Source organism: Catharus ustulatus, chromosome 3, assembly GCF_009819885.2.
Source record: "Catharus ustulatus isolate bCatUst1 chromosome 3, bCatUst1.pri.v2, whole genome shotgun sequence".
Classification (NCBI taxonomy): Eukaryota; Metazoa; Chordata; class Aves; order Passeriformes; family Turdidae; genus Catharus; species Catharus ustulatus.
Window position 1 is genome coordinate 81,425,669 of NC_046223.1, and position 14,695 is coordinate 81,440,363.

The 14,695-nt window shown below is 36.6% G+C and overlaps 1 protein-coding gene across 1 annotated transcript in view; it reads left to right on the forward strand.

Moving 5' to 3' along the window:
- The window catches only part of RNGTT (RNA guanylyltransferase and 5'-phosphatase), a 176,002-nt gene that overhangs the window by 108,849 nt on the left and 52,458 nt on the right, over positions 1 to 14,695 (forward strand). The window contains exon 13 of the mRNA XM_033055808.1: positions 1,472 to 1,572. Within this exon, the coding sequence (XP_032911699.1) occupies positions 1,472 to 1,572 (101 nt within the window). The remainder of the gene's footprint in view (positions 1 to 1,471; positions 1,573 to 14,695) is intronic.

Below are 14,695 nucleotides of genomic sequence, written 5' to 3' on the forward strand. Positions count from 1 at the left end.
CAGAGAATCTGAAAATAACTAAATAGGTAGGAATCACATTCGAATCATATCCACATCAGGAAGTCTCTGAGCTTCAAAATGGGTAGTTTCTCACAGAGTAGTAGTAGAAAATATCATATATAATTGCCTTGCTTTTCATCTTCCCTGAGGACATGTTGGCGACTGTTGTCTGAGTCAGGATACAAGAGCTCTAGTGAGGAAGGTTTTTATATAGATCAGATGTAGCTTTTCCTCAGAATTTCAGTGCCGTGACTTAGAGAGGTTGGTCCATCCTTTTTTCTTTATGAAGAATTAATGACCATCTTTTCCATCAAGAAATGATAAGTAAGATACTCTGCATTTGTTTTGGAAAGAGTGACTTTACATTCTTCATTCAGAAAACAGAAAATTAATCTGCTTTTGTCATTTTAGATCTGGAACTGTAAGGTTTAGCATCAATAAAGTCTGTATTTTGAAAATATTTTACGTAGCATGACTGCATTGTGATGCTGGTGGCTGTTCTGTTACCAAAAGACAGTAAACATTCTTGGTTAGTTTTATTTTTTATATCAAATTGCATAAATTTTCTCACTGTTTATAAATAATGAAGTAAAATTTCTCATTCTATGCATCTGCAAATTATTATTTTACTTTTTCTCTATTGATATTAATTCAGGTTTTCTCTATTGCCATGAAAGATAATCAGTAAGGAAGGGGTCAACAAGTTAGCTCTCATTGACAGTTGAGGATGAACAAAATGGCAGCTTAGTAAATGAAAGCAGATGATAAATAGAAGTATAAATAGATAATAGTAGATAAATAGCTTAGATGAAATCGGAGGCCATCAGAAACTAAAGCTCTAATTTAAGAGAAAATTGTTACTTTCAACTTGTGGTTCAAATCTGTATCCTCTCTCTTTAGCAAGAGATGCTGTCTTATTTATGTTCTGGTATATCATGATGTTCTTTAATCTCTACATAATTTAAATTCCTTTGCTATGAAAGAACATGATTCTGATGAGTCTTTCTGAGAGCTGGCAGTATGGTGACTTCTGCCTTTTTAACGTTTTGTCAGCCAACAACATGGATAACAAAAATATTGTTCACAAAATAGTTCCAAAATGTTGAGATTTCTTTAAATGTGTCTTTTTTGTATGTCCTATGAGTGTTTTTGTTTCTTTCTGTGCTCTTATTTTCTTTCTTGAAATTTTCCATTACCCAGAGGAAGATAATGAAGTATGCTAATTTTTATTTCCATTCTCAGCTTTTTATTATATGCAGTGGCAGAGCTACAGTGCTAAGCAGTTTTAAAAGGGAGAAGCAAATAAAGTAGTGAAGCACAGCTACCTCCGTGGTAATGGTATTCATTGTTTCAGTCACTAACTATTGTTATTCATTAGAGACAGCTAATAGACTCTGAAAGGCTGAATTGTGACTTTTAAAACCAGTGAAAACCAATAAGCATAATTAAACTGCATTTTAATTTACTTCAGAAATACAAGCCTGGTCGATGTGATGATATTTTGAAATGGAAGCCACCCAGCCTGAACTCAGTTGATTTTCGTCTAAAGATAACAAGAATTGGTGGAGAGGGGTATGTAATCTCTTCCCTTTTTAAATCTGTAACATGTGTGAATGTCCCTTAGCAGTTAATCTGTCCTCTGATATTTCTTGACACTTCCTGGGGTTAAGCCTTTGTATATTCTCCATAACTTGTTCATTCAAAATATAAGCAACTGTTGTAATTAGTGTTGTACTGAAAACAATGGCAGATGTTTATATTGTGAATTTACTCATTCTTAAATTAAGTTTTGTTCAAATTTCTGAAAAAAGTTCCATTTGGATTGGCACTAGCCTGTATGTTTTTGAGAGTAGGCAGGCTGTGTTAGCTTAAATTCCTAAAACTATTTTTCATTGATTTTAGACAAAATGATAACCAAAACTTTCTTCTACTTTAGATTTGTGCACAATGACAAACAGTACTTGTTTTCTTAGAGGAAAACAAAGCCTGACATTTTTACTTGTTAGGCATTCTTTGGTATTGTCTTTAAAACCATTAAAATCTTAATCAAAACCAGTGAGTTTTAATGGCAGAAGACATGGTCCCGTGTACCATTTGTGTAGTTCAGTCACTCCACATATTAAATAGGGGTTTTTTCCATATTTAATTGTGCTGGGGGGGGGAAGGGAAAGACTGAATCACTAGATTAAGCTTGCTTTGGAGAAGATTTTGTTTAAAATGAAATTAATGATTTTTAGGTTGCTTAGTGTTTAACATCTGGGGCTCATTTCAATTGACAGTGTGAAATACTGACATTTGGCTTTTCTTTTTCTTGGTGCCACAGGCAACTCAATATGATTAAACAATTAAGTCAGATATTGCTTGCATATTCCAGAGTGCTAATAATTGCTCATTTAACTTTAAGACATCTCCATGTCACAGTAATGAAAACATTTGGTGAATAGAGAGAATCTTAAGGATATGAGGTTTTTATGCAAAATGTACTCAACTGATAAGTTCTCAGTGTTTCATGAGGTCAGAATTATCTGTTCAAATTTTTGTGTTTGAAAATGCAATATTAGGTCTTCAGTAACAGCATAACTATTTCAGAGAATACACAGAAACACATTTTACTTCAGATAATCAGCTCATTACAACATTTTATGCTTGTTTGCAATTTATTTAAGTCACAAGATAATGTAATATGAAAGATTTATGTAAGAGTTCTTTTTAAAATTGCCTATTATTTGATAGGAAGGTTATTTTTAATTTGAGTATTCTTATGACTTCTACTTGAGTTTAGACATGTATAGTTCTAGCTTGTGATTCAGAAACGAAATGCAATACATTTTTCATTTCACATTAATAAAGGAGTATTGGTTGATTAGTTATTACTGATTTTAAATACAAAACTGTCAGTGCTGCTATGTTTAATATATTACATCACAGATTATTTGATTGCAATGTGAAAAGGTTATAAAATACGAGCCAGCAAAAAAGCTATTTCTAAAAAGTTAGTAGCAGTTAATAACAAACATTTTGTAAAGAATGGCTGATGCATTGTAGAATTGGAATAACTTTCTGGCATTTAGACAAGTTCTATCGTATTTCAACTGTATGAAAATGAGAGCAGTTCTAATATTATGGAAATAACTACCCGAATTAATCTGTAAATAATGTAATATTTAGATATGTCAGTTTTTATGCTGCTCTCACATGCATATAGAAAATCCTACAAATCTGATATTTCATAAATACAGTTCTTCCAGGTAAGTTTTATTCTATCACATGACAATGGATGGCTACTAGTAATATAAGTGCATTCATCCAACAAAAATAAAATTTAATGAAGTATGGGGCAGAAAATAATAACTTAGCATTCTTGGGAGAGAGGTATTTATCTTAAATAATGTCCTGTGAAACAGTAGCTTTGTTCAGTGCAACACAAACTGTGTATGAAATACTCCAGGTTTGCCTGCTTCAGTTGTTACTTTGGGTAAAATCTAAAGTAATTTGAAGAAACTTGAGAATAAAACAGATTTTGAAATTGTTGACCAGAGTTTTAAAATAAGCATCTTTAATTTTAGACTGTATAAAGACAGTTCCTGAGTTCTGAGCACTAACTAAAATTTTGTTTGATTTGATGAACTGAGTGTCTTGCTACTGCAGTTCTAATGTGACAACATTGGGCTTCCTGCCTCCTCCCACTACACTGAGATTAAAAGCAAGCACTGATACTGGTTTCAACTTGTTAGGTAAAGAAAATTTTCTTCTTCAGTAATCCAAAAAGGAATTACAGCATTACAGAATGGGTAAGGTTAGGAGGAGACCAAAGTGGGTTGATCATCTGGTCCAACCTTCCTGCTCAAGTAGTCATCCTATAGCTCACGGCACAGGATTGCATCCAAATGGTTCTTGAATATGTCCAGTGAAGGAGACTCCACAACCTCTCTGGGCAGTCTATTCCAGTGCTTGGTCACTCACACAGTAATGAAGTTCTTCCTCTTGTTCAGATGGAACTTTTGTGCATCAGTTTCTGCCCATTGCCTCTTGTCCTATTCCTTGGCCACTACCAGGAAAAGCCTGACTCCAGCCTTTGACATCTCCCTACAGATGTTGATGAAGTGCCCCCTCAGTCTTCTCGAGGCTAAAGAGGTCCAGCTCCCTCAGCCTTTCCTTGTAAGAGAGATGCTCCAGTCTCTCAGTCATGCTTGTTGCTCTCCACTGGACCTGCTCCAGGAGCTCCAGGTCTCTTTTGTACTGAGGAGCCCAGAACTGGACACAGCAGTCCAGATGTGGCCTTACAAGGGCAGAGTAGAGGGTCAGGATCACCTCCCCCAAACTGCTGGCAGTGCTGTCCCTAATGCACCCCAGGATACCATTGGCCTTCTTGGCCACAAGGGTGCTGCTGGCTCATGGACAGCTTGTACTCCAATAAAAGCCCCAGGTCCTTCCCTGGAGCGCTGGTTTCCAGCAGATCAGCCCCCAGCCTTTAGTGGCACATGGGGTTATTCCTCCCTACATGCAGGACTGTGCATCTGCCTTCGAATTTTAGAGAGTTCCTCTCTGCCCCTCTCTCCAACCTGCTGAGGTCCTTCTGTGAGGCTGCAGAGCCCTCTGGGATATCAACCACTCACTCCTCCAGCTTTGTGTCAGCAGCAAACTTGCAAACTCTGCCTCTCCATCCAAGTCGTGGAGGAAGAAGTTAAACAATACTGGGCACAGTATTGAACTTTGGGGGACATCACTAGTGACAAGCCTCCAACTAAGACCCTGTGCTGCTGATCCCTACCCTCTTCAATCTGCCTTTCAGCCAGTGAATCTGTTGGGCATTTGACAGCAAAATACTAAAGATTTGGCTGAAGTACTGTTACAGAATTTACAGAAGTTGAATATTGTTTTGGCCCAGATAGGCAAACAACATTTAAAGAAATAGAAAGTATGCCTTTGTATTGATCTCTTACAGGCAAATAAGGAGCTTAAGTTAAAGTATTATTCTCAAATACATAACAGCTTGAAACAATGTGGACAGGGATTCTCTGTAATTTCCAAGTCCTCTCTTCTGATTTACTGGCTCATCTTTAAATCTTGAAATGCGGACATAACTAAACCTGTGCTGCAGTTGTGTGTGATCTTATCACAGTTAACAGCATGGGCAGTAGTGTTACAAACGGAACCAAATCACAAAGCTACAACCATGCAGCCCTTGCATTTATAGTTCCCTATTCACTCAAACAGTGAAAAAAACCCCCCATATAGGAGCATTATTTATTCAGTAGCATGAGATTAGAGTTCTGTCAGCTGTTGGACACGTCTTTTAGATAGCATATGTAATTGAGATCCTGAACTATTGTAAACAATCTTGTGCATTTTTCATCTGAATAAAGGAATTACCTCTGGGGAGTTTGCCAGGTTTTAGTCAGTGTGATTATTTTCCATCTATGTAAATTCCCCTGTGTTTTGAGTTGAGCATTTCCATCCATAGATCAGTTTGCAACAGAAGTGTTAACTGCAAAATAGCTGCTGTTTCACCCCAGATGTAGTCCCGTTATGGATGAATGATCAATTGCTTTTATCTGGGCTTCAGTTATTTCACTCTTGATGTTGGAGGGAGTTTTGCCATTGAATTAAAAAGAATTGGTCTTGCGATCTGTGAAGTACTTTTAGAATAAGCCTGATAAAGATGAAGACTGCATAACAAAGAATAAATATAAAGAAAAAATATACTATTATATCCCAAATAAAGGCAGGGTTTCTGTAACCTCAGTGACCTAATACTGACACTCCTGTTCAGCGTACGTATTTGAAAGAAATTGCGTTATTTCACCTTAGTGAGTTACATCTTATCAGCTGAGCCTTGGTAATTGTCTCCTGTGTATTATCATAGTCCAGCCTTTCCAAGCATCAGGATGATGGTTAGATTAACTCTTTTTCTGTTGCATTTGCAAGATTTTCAGCTTGTGCTCTCTCTCAATCTCTTCTCATTACATCAATATAGTTAGGCTTAGTTAAAAAAAACCCCACCAAAACCCCAAACACAAAACCCCTGCAATAGCAACTCATTAAATCAGTTAAACAGGAGTGTACTTTCTTGTTTGTCTCTTGTGAAATGCAGCAGTTGAACTGAAAAGCCCTAAAATCACATGTTTTAAAAAGGCTGATCCGCTTCCCAGCACTTCTCTTTCATTTCAGGTTTATTAGAACAATGGCCTCGTGTACCTTGTATTTTCCTACATTATGATGATGCTCACAAAAAAAAAAAAAAAGAAGGTCTTAAGCACATTAACTGCTTTTCCCAATGACCTACAAGTTAAATAACCTTATCAGTAGAGAATGTGTAGGATATTTATTTTCTGTGTGCAGATTCTCACTTATATTACAGGGAAGACTGCTTTTAAATAGTAGAAATGCCTTTTCTCAAAGTGTTTGACTGTATGAATATTTCTTAAAAAGCCAAAAAACCCCAAAATAACTCTGAGTCTTATTTAAATGTCACAAATATCAGCTGAAAATGTCACATAGTATTGTATCTCTGGTAGCTTCCATAACCAGAATTTCTTAAATGTCCATGCTTCCTTTTACAGATTTTTAAATTAGCCTGTGCAAATCCCTTAATTTTATCTGTATCAGACTGCTAAAATGAAATTACAAGCCAATTTTTTGCTTTATTTACTTTTAACTAATATTTTACTTGGTTAATTTGGTAACATTTCAAATCACAGTATAATATAAATTTTGTATAGTACCTTGAAGTGCTGGAAAACATCAAGGATTTTACTCATCTTTGAAGATGAGTCCTCTAAAAAAAAATTAGTAATCTGAAGTACACATGAACTATTTATGAGTGTTAAGTTTGTATTTTTTTTTATTGTACCCATGATTAACTAGACCGTATGGGGAAAGCCCTCAACAGTGTTCAGGCAAAGTTCTGTTTAGCTTGGACACTATTAAGTAATGAAAAACAGGAGATAAAATACAATACACTCAAGGATAGTGGGGATATCCTTGGATCTACTGGAAATTACAAATCAGCAACCAGATATAAATACCATGACTACAGGCAAGTGGGTGTTGTCTTTTTTTTTTAAGAAGTGGTGTTTTCCTTTTTGTTTTATAAACTAATAAGGACTGAGGGAGAAGAGCTGCAACTGGTTCAATATGGCTGTGATATCTTGATTTGCTCTCATATAACTATGTTTCTGTTCTTTTTATAAGGTAGTCTTTCTCACTTCTCTGCTTTAAAAAAATAGTAACTGGCTGAAAAATCATATGAGTTAATTGAATCAGTTAAGGTAGCAGAACTGATGTGATAGTTTGTATTGCCTGGGTGTTGGTGCTCCTTCTTCTCTTCCCGTTTCCATTTTTATGTGATACTAAAGTTGTTAGTTTGGGCTGCAAAGTCTTTGCCTTCTCACCTGTTTACAGAATGTCCATTATCAAAGAGCACAAACTTGTTCTTGTATGTGCCATGCATCACAGAAAGGGACTTTTACAAGCAATACTCTGGTGATAAAAATAACAATCCCATGTTCCCTTAGTTTCCAAAGATCAGTCAGCGTTGGGGCTGCATTGCTGTTGGGTACAGTGGAGTTAGGCAGAAAGCAGATGAAGTTGTACAGCAATAATGGAACAAATAAGGACAAAATGTTGCATATGGAGTCAAAGATGTGCTGTGTGGGGATGACAGCAGGCTGAGTGCACGTTTGAACATGTTAAGTGTGTTTATGGCTGTACCATTGTTAAAGGAAGCACGCGTGCTTTGGAATTGTTTACTTTTTGTGGAAATGTGAGAGTTACAGGTGAAAGTAAAGGAGTAATTTGCTTAGATATTATCTTCAAGCATTCAGCTGTTTAACTACAGTTGACCTTCTGAAGAGGAAATTATCAGGGCATGGTTGTGCCAATAGATTGAAGAGGATGTTATGTGTAGGAAGAACAATGCAGTGGCACAGGAAGGGGAAACCCAAATGCCACCATGGTAGAAATGTGCATGTACGACTGCAGCGTTGGCATTGCGAAGGAAACTGGTAGACAGACATTTTAGTGACGTGCTGTGCTGTAAACATATTTGCTATATTGCTTATATGAGGATACTTAAAATCTTTTTGTAAAGCTTCAGGCTTTTAAAATTATTTTCAAATAAAGCTTTAAATCTAACCTCTATTTATACTCTGGTGCACTGAACAAAATCTTTCACCTTCCACAACTAATGCTCAGGATGCTCTCAGAATTTCTAATGTATTTCAAAAATGAAGTCAGCCTCATCTTTTTATATGTTCAAGTGGCAGTCTTGGGCAATCTCCATCTGTCAGATAATTATTCTACTTCAGCTACTCATTTCTCCAGATTTTTAAAAGCTTTGCCTCATATCATCCTAAAATTATCTATATACTTGCCAATGGGAATGTAAATTTAGTCTCGTATGTTTTATAGACCCTGTTCCCTTTTCTTGAACTAGCTACTGCCTTAAAGTAGTCTTTCCAGTTGCTTGTGTCAGTTATCATCATGATCATCCACTCCTTTAAGATCCATTCCAATCTCTTGAGTGAGATCAAGAAAAGCTCCCAAATAGCACATCTCCAAAATTTTCATACCTCCCATGTATTTCTCTCTTTTAATTTGCATTTTGATAGATACTTATTCCTATTTGTCCACGTAGCTTAGATTTCTTGCTACCTGTGAATGTGGAAATGGAGGACTGATGCCACCCCCAACTGAACTACTGTAAGGTGGTAGAGTCTGAGAGTAGTGAGAGAAGCAGGCAGTGAAGAAATTGTATTGGACTTCAGAATGGTTGGCTTTGGCTTTTTCATGTAGTAGAGGTAGTATCCCATGTCAGGTCCCTTTGAACTGCAGAGAGCCTCAGGACAGCTGGCTGACCTTCAAGAACAGCTTCCTCAAATGCACAGGGACAAACTCTTCCCTGTGCAAGAAGACAAGCAGGGGTGGCAAACATGTACAGCTTGCTTGAACGGGGAATTCCTAGGTCAACTCACCCAAAGAGTGAAATGTATGGTATCTGTAGGCAGTGACAGACTTCCATGGAGAATGTAAAAACAGTGTTTGGGTGTAGAGAGAAGGAAGTATGCAAGCCAAAACTACACTGGAGTTGAAGGTAAGTCGCTGATGTCTGTAGGTATCTTGTTAATGGGAGACTTAAGGAAACGACGTGATGCTGATGCAGCACTGGATGGTGGAAAAGATTCAAAAAGGCTGAGGGTACACACTGCAGCTGTTGCTTTGGCAAGGTATGTTCTCAGGCTTTTGAGGTCCCTAAACCTCATGGCAGAATGCAGGGAAGTTGAAGCTAGGGACTACTTAGGCAAACTGGACCTCAGGATACTGAAAGGCAAAACTTTGATATTGGGGCAACAGTTAGCCCTTGGAGCAAAGGCAGCCATTAATGTGATAGCTGGGCTGCAGTGGAGTAGATGATCCTTCACCTCTATTTGGCATTTGTGAGATTGCATCTGGAGTACTTGTCTTGTTCAGGCTCCCCAAATTGAGAAGGACATTGATGCACTGGAGCAAGTTTGGTGGAGTGCCTCCAAGACCATGGGGGAGCTGGGGAACATGACATGCAAAGAAAGGCTGAGAGAACTGGGTTTTCTCTGTCGAATTAGAGAAGGCTGTGAATGCTTTACTACTGTTTACTACTCCCTAAGGCAGGTGGTAGAGACAATGAAGCCACATTGTTCATCAATTCATGTTGAAAAAATGACAGGCAAAGGACACAAATTTTAGAAGGTCAAGAGGAGAAACAGTGTGCTGAAAGTCAAACACTGTAGTAGGCTGGCAAGTTGTGGCGTCTCCATGTTTGGAAGCATTTAGAAGTTAATTAGATGAGCCTGTGAGCAACCTGATATAACTTGGAAGCTGACCCAGTCCTGAGCATGAGGCAGATGACATGCAATGGTCTTTGCCAATCAGACTTATTCTAAGATAATTTGCAGATCAGATGTTAAATATTTTGCAAATAACATGGAACTGTTAGACACTTAAACTAATATGTATTTTTAAACATTCTTGGTTTTCTTTCTTTATGACTTCTTCACTGTAAATAGAGATTTTTCAGTACAGTGCAGTACTTACAGTGAGAATACTTGTACATATATTTAATTTACAAATTGTGGGATTGTCCTTTTTGAGAAGATTTGTGAGTTGCAAAGTAAAATAACATAGATTTTATGAACAGGAATTTGCTATTGTTCAATGTTATACACTGTAAAGGTTTGCCAGATGCATAATATAAATGCCATCTAATTAGCATAGAAAAAAATGTTCATCTTCTTTTTGCTGTAGCTTGAAATAGATATGCTACTCTCAAACTTTCTGGAACTCACTTGTAAACATGTTTTTTTCTCCACCAGTACATATAAATTTTTAAAATTACAGGACTGAAGAGAGAGTGTTTGTGAACATATTGTTCAAAGTGCTTTACATGATTTTAGAAATTGGTGTGAGCTTCTTTGAAATGCATTTTTTTCATTTTTGCATGTAGTGACTATTTGGTCTTTTTCAGCCAAGGGGTGTTTTCTAGATTTTTAAATTATACCATGAATGGTACTTTAACTCAGAATATTTTTTTTCTTCATTAACTATTTACAGTATGAAATAATATTCACTTGTTTGGGGGGATTTTTTGTGGCATGTTTTATGGTTTTAATTTGTTGCTTAATGAGATTTTATTGTCTGTTTTCTTGAGTTTACAGATCTGTACATCTTAAACTATGTTTTCAAAGGAGCATTAGTATTACAGATCTGAAAAATAAGTATTTTCCATGGTGTTTGAAGTGAAAGAATTGTAGGAATGAGTCCAGAGGAGGCCCCAGAGATGATCAGAGGACTGCTGTACCTCTCTTACAAAGACAGGCTGAGAGTTTGGCTTGTTCAGCCTGGACACAGGAAAGCTTCCAGTAGCTGAAGAGGGGGCAACAGGAGATCTGGAGAGGGACTATTTACAGGGGCCTATAGTGATAGGACAAGGGGGAATGGCTTTAAACTGCAAAAGGGCAGGTTTAGACTAAGTATTGGGAAGATATTCTTGACTGTGGGGGTGGTGAGGCACTGGAATAGATGGCCCAGAAAAGCTGTGGAAGCCTCATCCCTGAAGGTGTTCAAGACCAGGTTGGATGGGACTTTGAGCCACCTGGTCTAGTGGAAGGTGTCCCTGCCTGTGGCAAGGAATGGTACTTGATGATCTTGAAGGTCCCTTCCAACCCAAACTATTCTGTGATTCTATGAAACACGCATTTAAAGGGAAGAGAAGCTCAGCTCAGATGACTTCCTTACCTCCTGTGATGTAGTTCAGAGAAGAATAAAGGAAACTAAAAGGAAAAAGAAATTATCACCATGCTGTAATAGAACAGTTTGGACAGGCAAAGATATTGTACATGTTTGTACTCTTCGCTGGTCTTACTCTGAGCATTTTATTACTTAATTTTCTGACAACACCAAACTCACAAATCATAAAAGAACAGATATAAGTACTAAATAATGAATATATTAAAGATAAAAATAATTTATTACAGTCATAGCTCCAAGACTAGCATTCAGTTTGCTTTGATACCATCAGAATGTTTTGAAATTGGTTTAGGAATTAGAAACCCAGCTTTTTGTGTCTTACTGAATTCACAAGTACTTTGGAATCAGCAAAATGTGTCAACAAAATAAATGACCCTGATGCAGATTGTTTGCATTTCTGCCATAACAGTGTTATCAATATGGTATGCATGCAACTGTGGGTGTCTGAAATACAGGAAGATTATCAGCAGTTTCACCTTCCCTCATTGATAGCAAAGAGAAACTCTTGGTACATGTGCTTATCTTACAACTTCAGAGACATTGGAAAAGAAACCCACTTAATCCTTTTTCAGGATAATTATCTAGTATCTCTCGTTTTGTAGGGATTCAAGTTGTGATGATTGACTTAAAAAACTATGTACGTGTAGGATGAGTTTTTAACATTTAGCACTTTAAGGGACATTTTCATTTTGAGGAAATAAATTGCATTTTTGATATCTGTTTAATAACTTAGGATGTGCTGTAGGTTTGGTAATTCACACTTGGCTGTCTTTTTAACTAACACCCAGCTTGTAGCTTTTTTTTCTGGGAAAAGATGCTTATCCTGCCATAGAAGCACATTAAAATGAGTGAGGCTATAGGTGCATGTGTCTGTCAGAGGGAGATCAGTTTGCATAATCGGGGCCTGATGAGTCAGTGGTAATGGAGAATCTGTGTTGTTACTTCCCTGAGCGATGGGGAAGAGAACGGTAACTGCAGTGTATGGAGTACGTGCAGGTATTGCACTTTGAGTGGGAATTTGTAAAAAGCATTTAATAGTTTTCAGTAGAGTTTTGGTTCCATCTGACAACATGTCATCCTGCTAGAGAATCTTAAAAAGGCCAAAGTTCCTTATTTTCATCGTTTTTATGCTTGCTTTTTTTTTACAAAGCAGTTATGACAGTGAGTGCGAAGTACAAGCATGGTTTTGTACTGAATTCTATTCTGAAATCAACTTCATGGCTTTTATCTTAAACACAAGGAAGCTATGTATGTTCACAGGAGCTACTTGATTTTTAGCATCATTGTATATATGAGAAATAAGCCTTTATTTTAACTTCAAAACCCAGATTTCCAGGACTGTGTGCTGATTCAACTTGCTATGAAATGAATCAGAATTTTTAATGCATAAATATACATACCTATATGCATATGTGTACATGTATATGCATACACAGGTGACAACTGTTATATTTGTTAAATTAACAACAAGCAAAAACGTAATCTCATTGTCTGTTATGTATCAACCCTTTCCTTCTCCAAGTTTACGTATGGAAATCCTATCCACCTTCGATCATGCTTCTTAGTTTTAAAGTTTATCCATTTTATTAAATCATATTTTTCTTTTTAATTTTTTACCCTCTTCACACAAATATATTTCTTAACTGAACATTCTCCACTTCTTTTTCATACTTTATTGCCTTATTAATGAGATTTCCAGTGCCTTGATTTCATGGTTTTAAGCTAGGTAACTAAGTGGTTCTTCACCTGTACTCCACCACCCAGTGTTCCATGGCTTATAAATCAACTAATAGTGAAGTTTATATAAGTGAAGATACAAAAATATGTGAAGTATTTGGAGGTGGGGGGTAAGAATATTAAAGACAGTTCTAATGTTTTTGAAAGATTAATAGCATTATTGTTCCTTTGCTAGTCATCCTGTCTGCTGTCAGCCCTCCAGCCTCTGAGAGGTATATGGTAAGAAGCTTTTGTGATAGAGTTTTAATGAGGTTGCTATTACATTCCCTCAAAAACAATGCATGTATCTGTATCAGTTTTCAAGACGGGATAAATGAATTATGAAGTGGAGAGAAAACTCTCTCAGGACAGCGTGGTGTGTTGGTAAGAAAAGGACAGTCCTCAGCTGTCCCAGCAGATGGCATTTTTCCCCCTTATAACAACTAAATATTTTCAAAGCTATAATCTTTGGCTATTTTCATACTTGAAGCCTTTTCTTCACAAAGTATTAAAAGATTGCACTGTGAGCAAATATTTGCCAGTGGATTATAAATTAAATATAATGTCTATATCTCTAATTATAGGATGGAGAAGATTGGAATGAAAAGAGTGAAACAGGATAGTGAATTTGATTATTTTATTGTTTTCCCTCTCAGTGGGAAAATGTCAAAACCATCATTTCACACAGATGTTTATAAAAGCATTTCACTCTTTTGGTGAATGTTAAAGCATCAAATATCAAATTCTCAGGATTTTAGTCTTTTTTCTCAGGAATACAGAATTCTACTTGGAAGTGGATATATTCAGTTTCAGAAGATCTATCTCTGCATCTGTGGAATAGATTAACACAGATAGTTTCACAAATGAATTTGATATCTCCTAATGAAGGCTCTGAACTATTATCTCCCATTCAGAAGGGGAGATTTCCTATGGACATGGTTAACTCTTTTCAACTAAGTGTCAGTAACATTCTGACCTCTTAATTTGTAATTAAAATTATGTGAACACAGTTCTGACTCAGGACTTACTGTTCATCATTCAAGAAGAGAAGCAGAAATAACTCAAATCTCACTGGGCAGGATGTTTGCACTTTGTCTCTGCACAATGCTCACTTTTAAAAAAAATCTTCACACATTTCTTGTGTGTTAAGAAAATGGTGTTTCAAAAGGTGAATTCTGTATCATGATAAACTGGAATAACGTTTTAGTTTTAGGAGAGGCAATGGTATGGCATGCAAATGCTTTCTTCCAGCTAAAATAGACCATAAATGCAGCTTGTTTTAACAGCAGAAGAATTAGGCTTCAGTTATTTGAATTATGTCACCAAAATGAAATGTTCGAAACTGGTCATTTTTCTCTTTTGCTCAACCACGTGATAAGATATGATTAATGGTTTCTGCATGGTGATAATTTCTCTGTTGTTTACTTTAGTTTTGCTCTTGCATTAAAAATAAGAGGAAGCTGTTACACAACTTTTTTTTCATGTATCGTACGCCAGTTGTTTCTTTGTTATATTCAGATACATGCAGTATGAAGGAATTTTCCATGTGTTTGTTGATGATGATATCCTGCCTTTTTCAGAGATTAAGTTTCTTTGATGTTATTTGGCTGGCAAAGTTTGTGGTTTGATAGAACCTCTATGGGCAAAAGGCATGCCTATGTCCAGACTGTGGCAAGAGGAGGGGCCATTGTTTTAC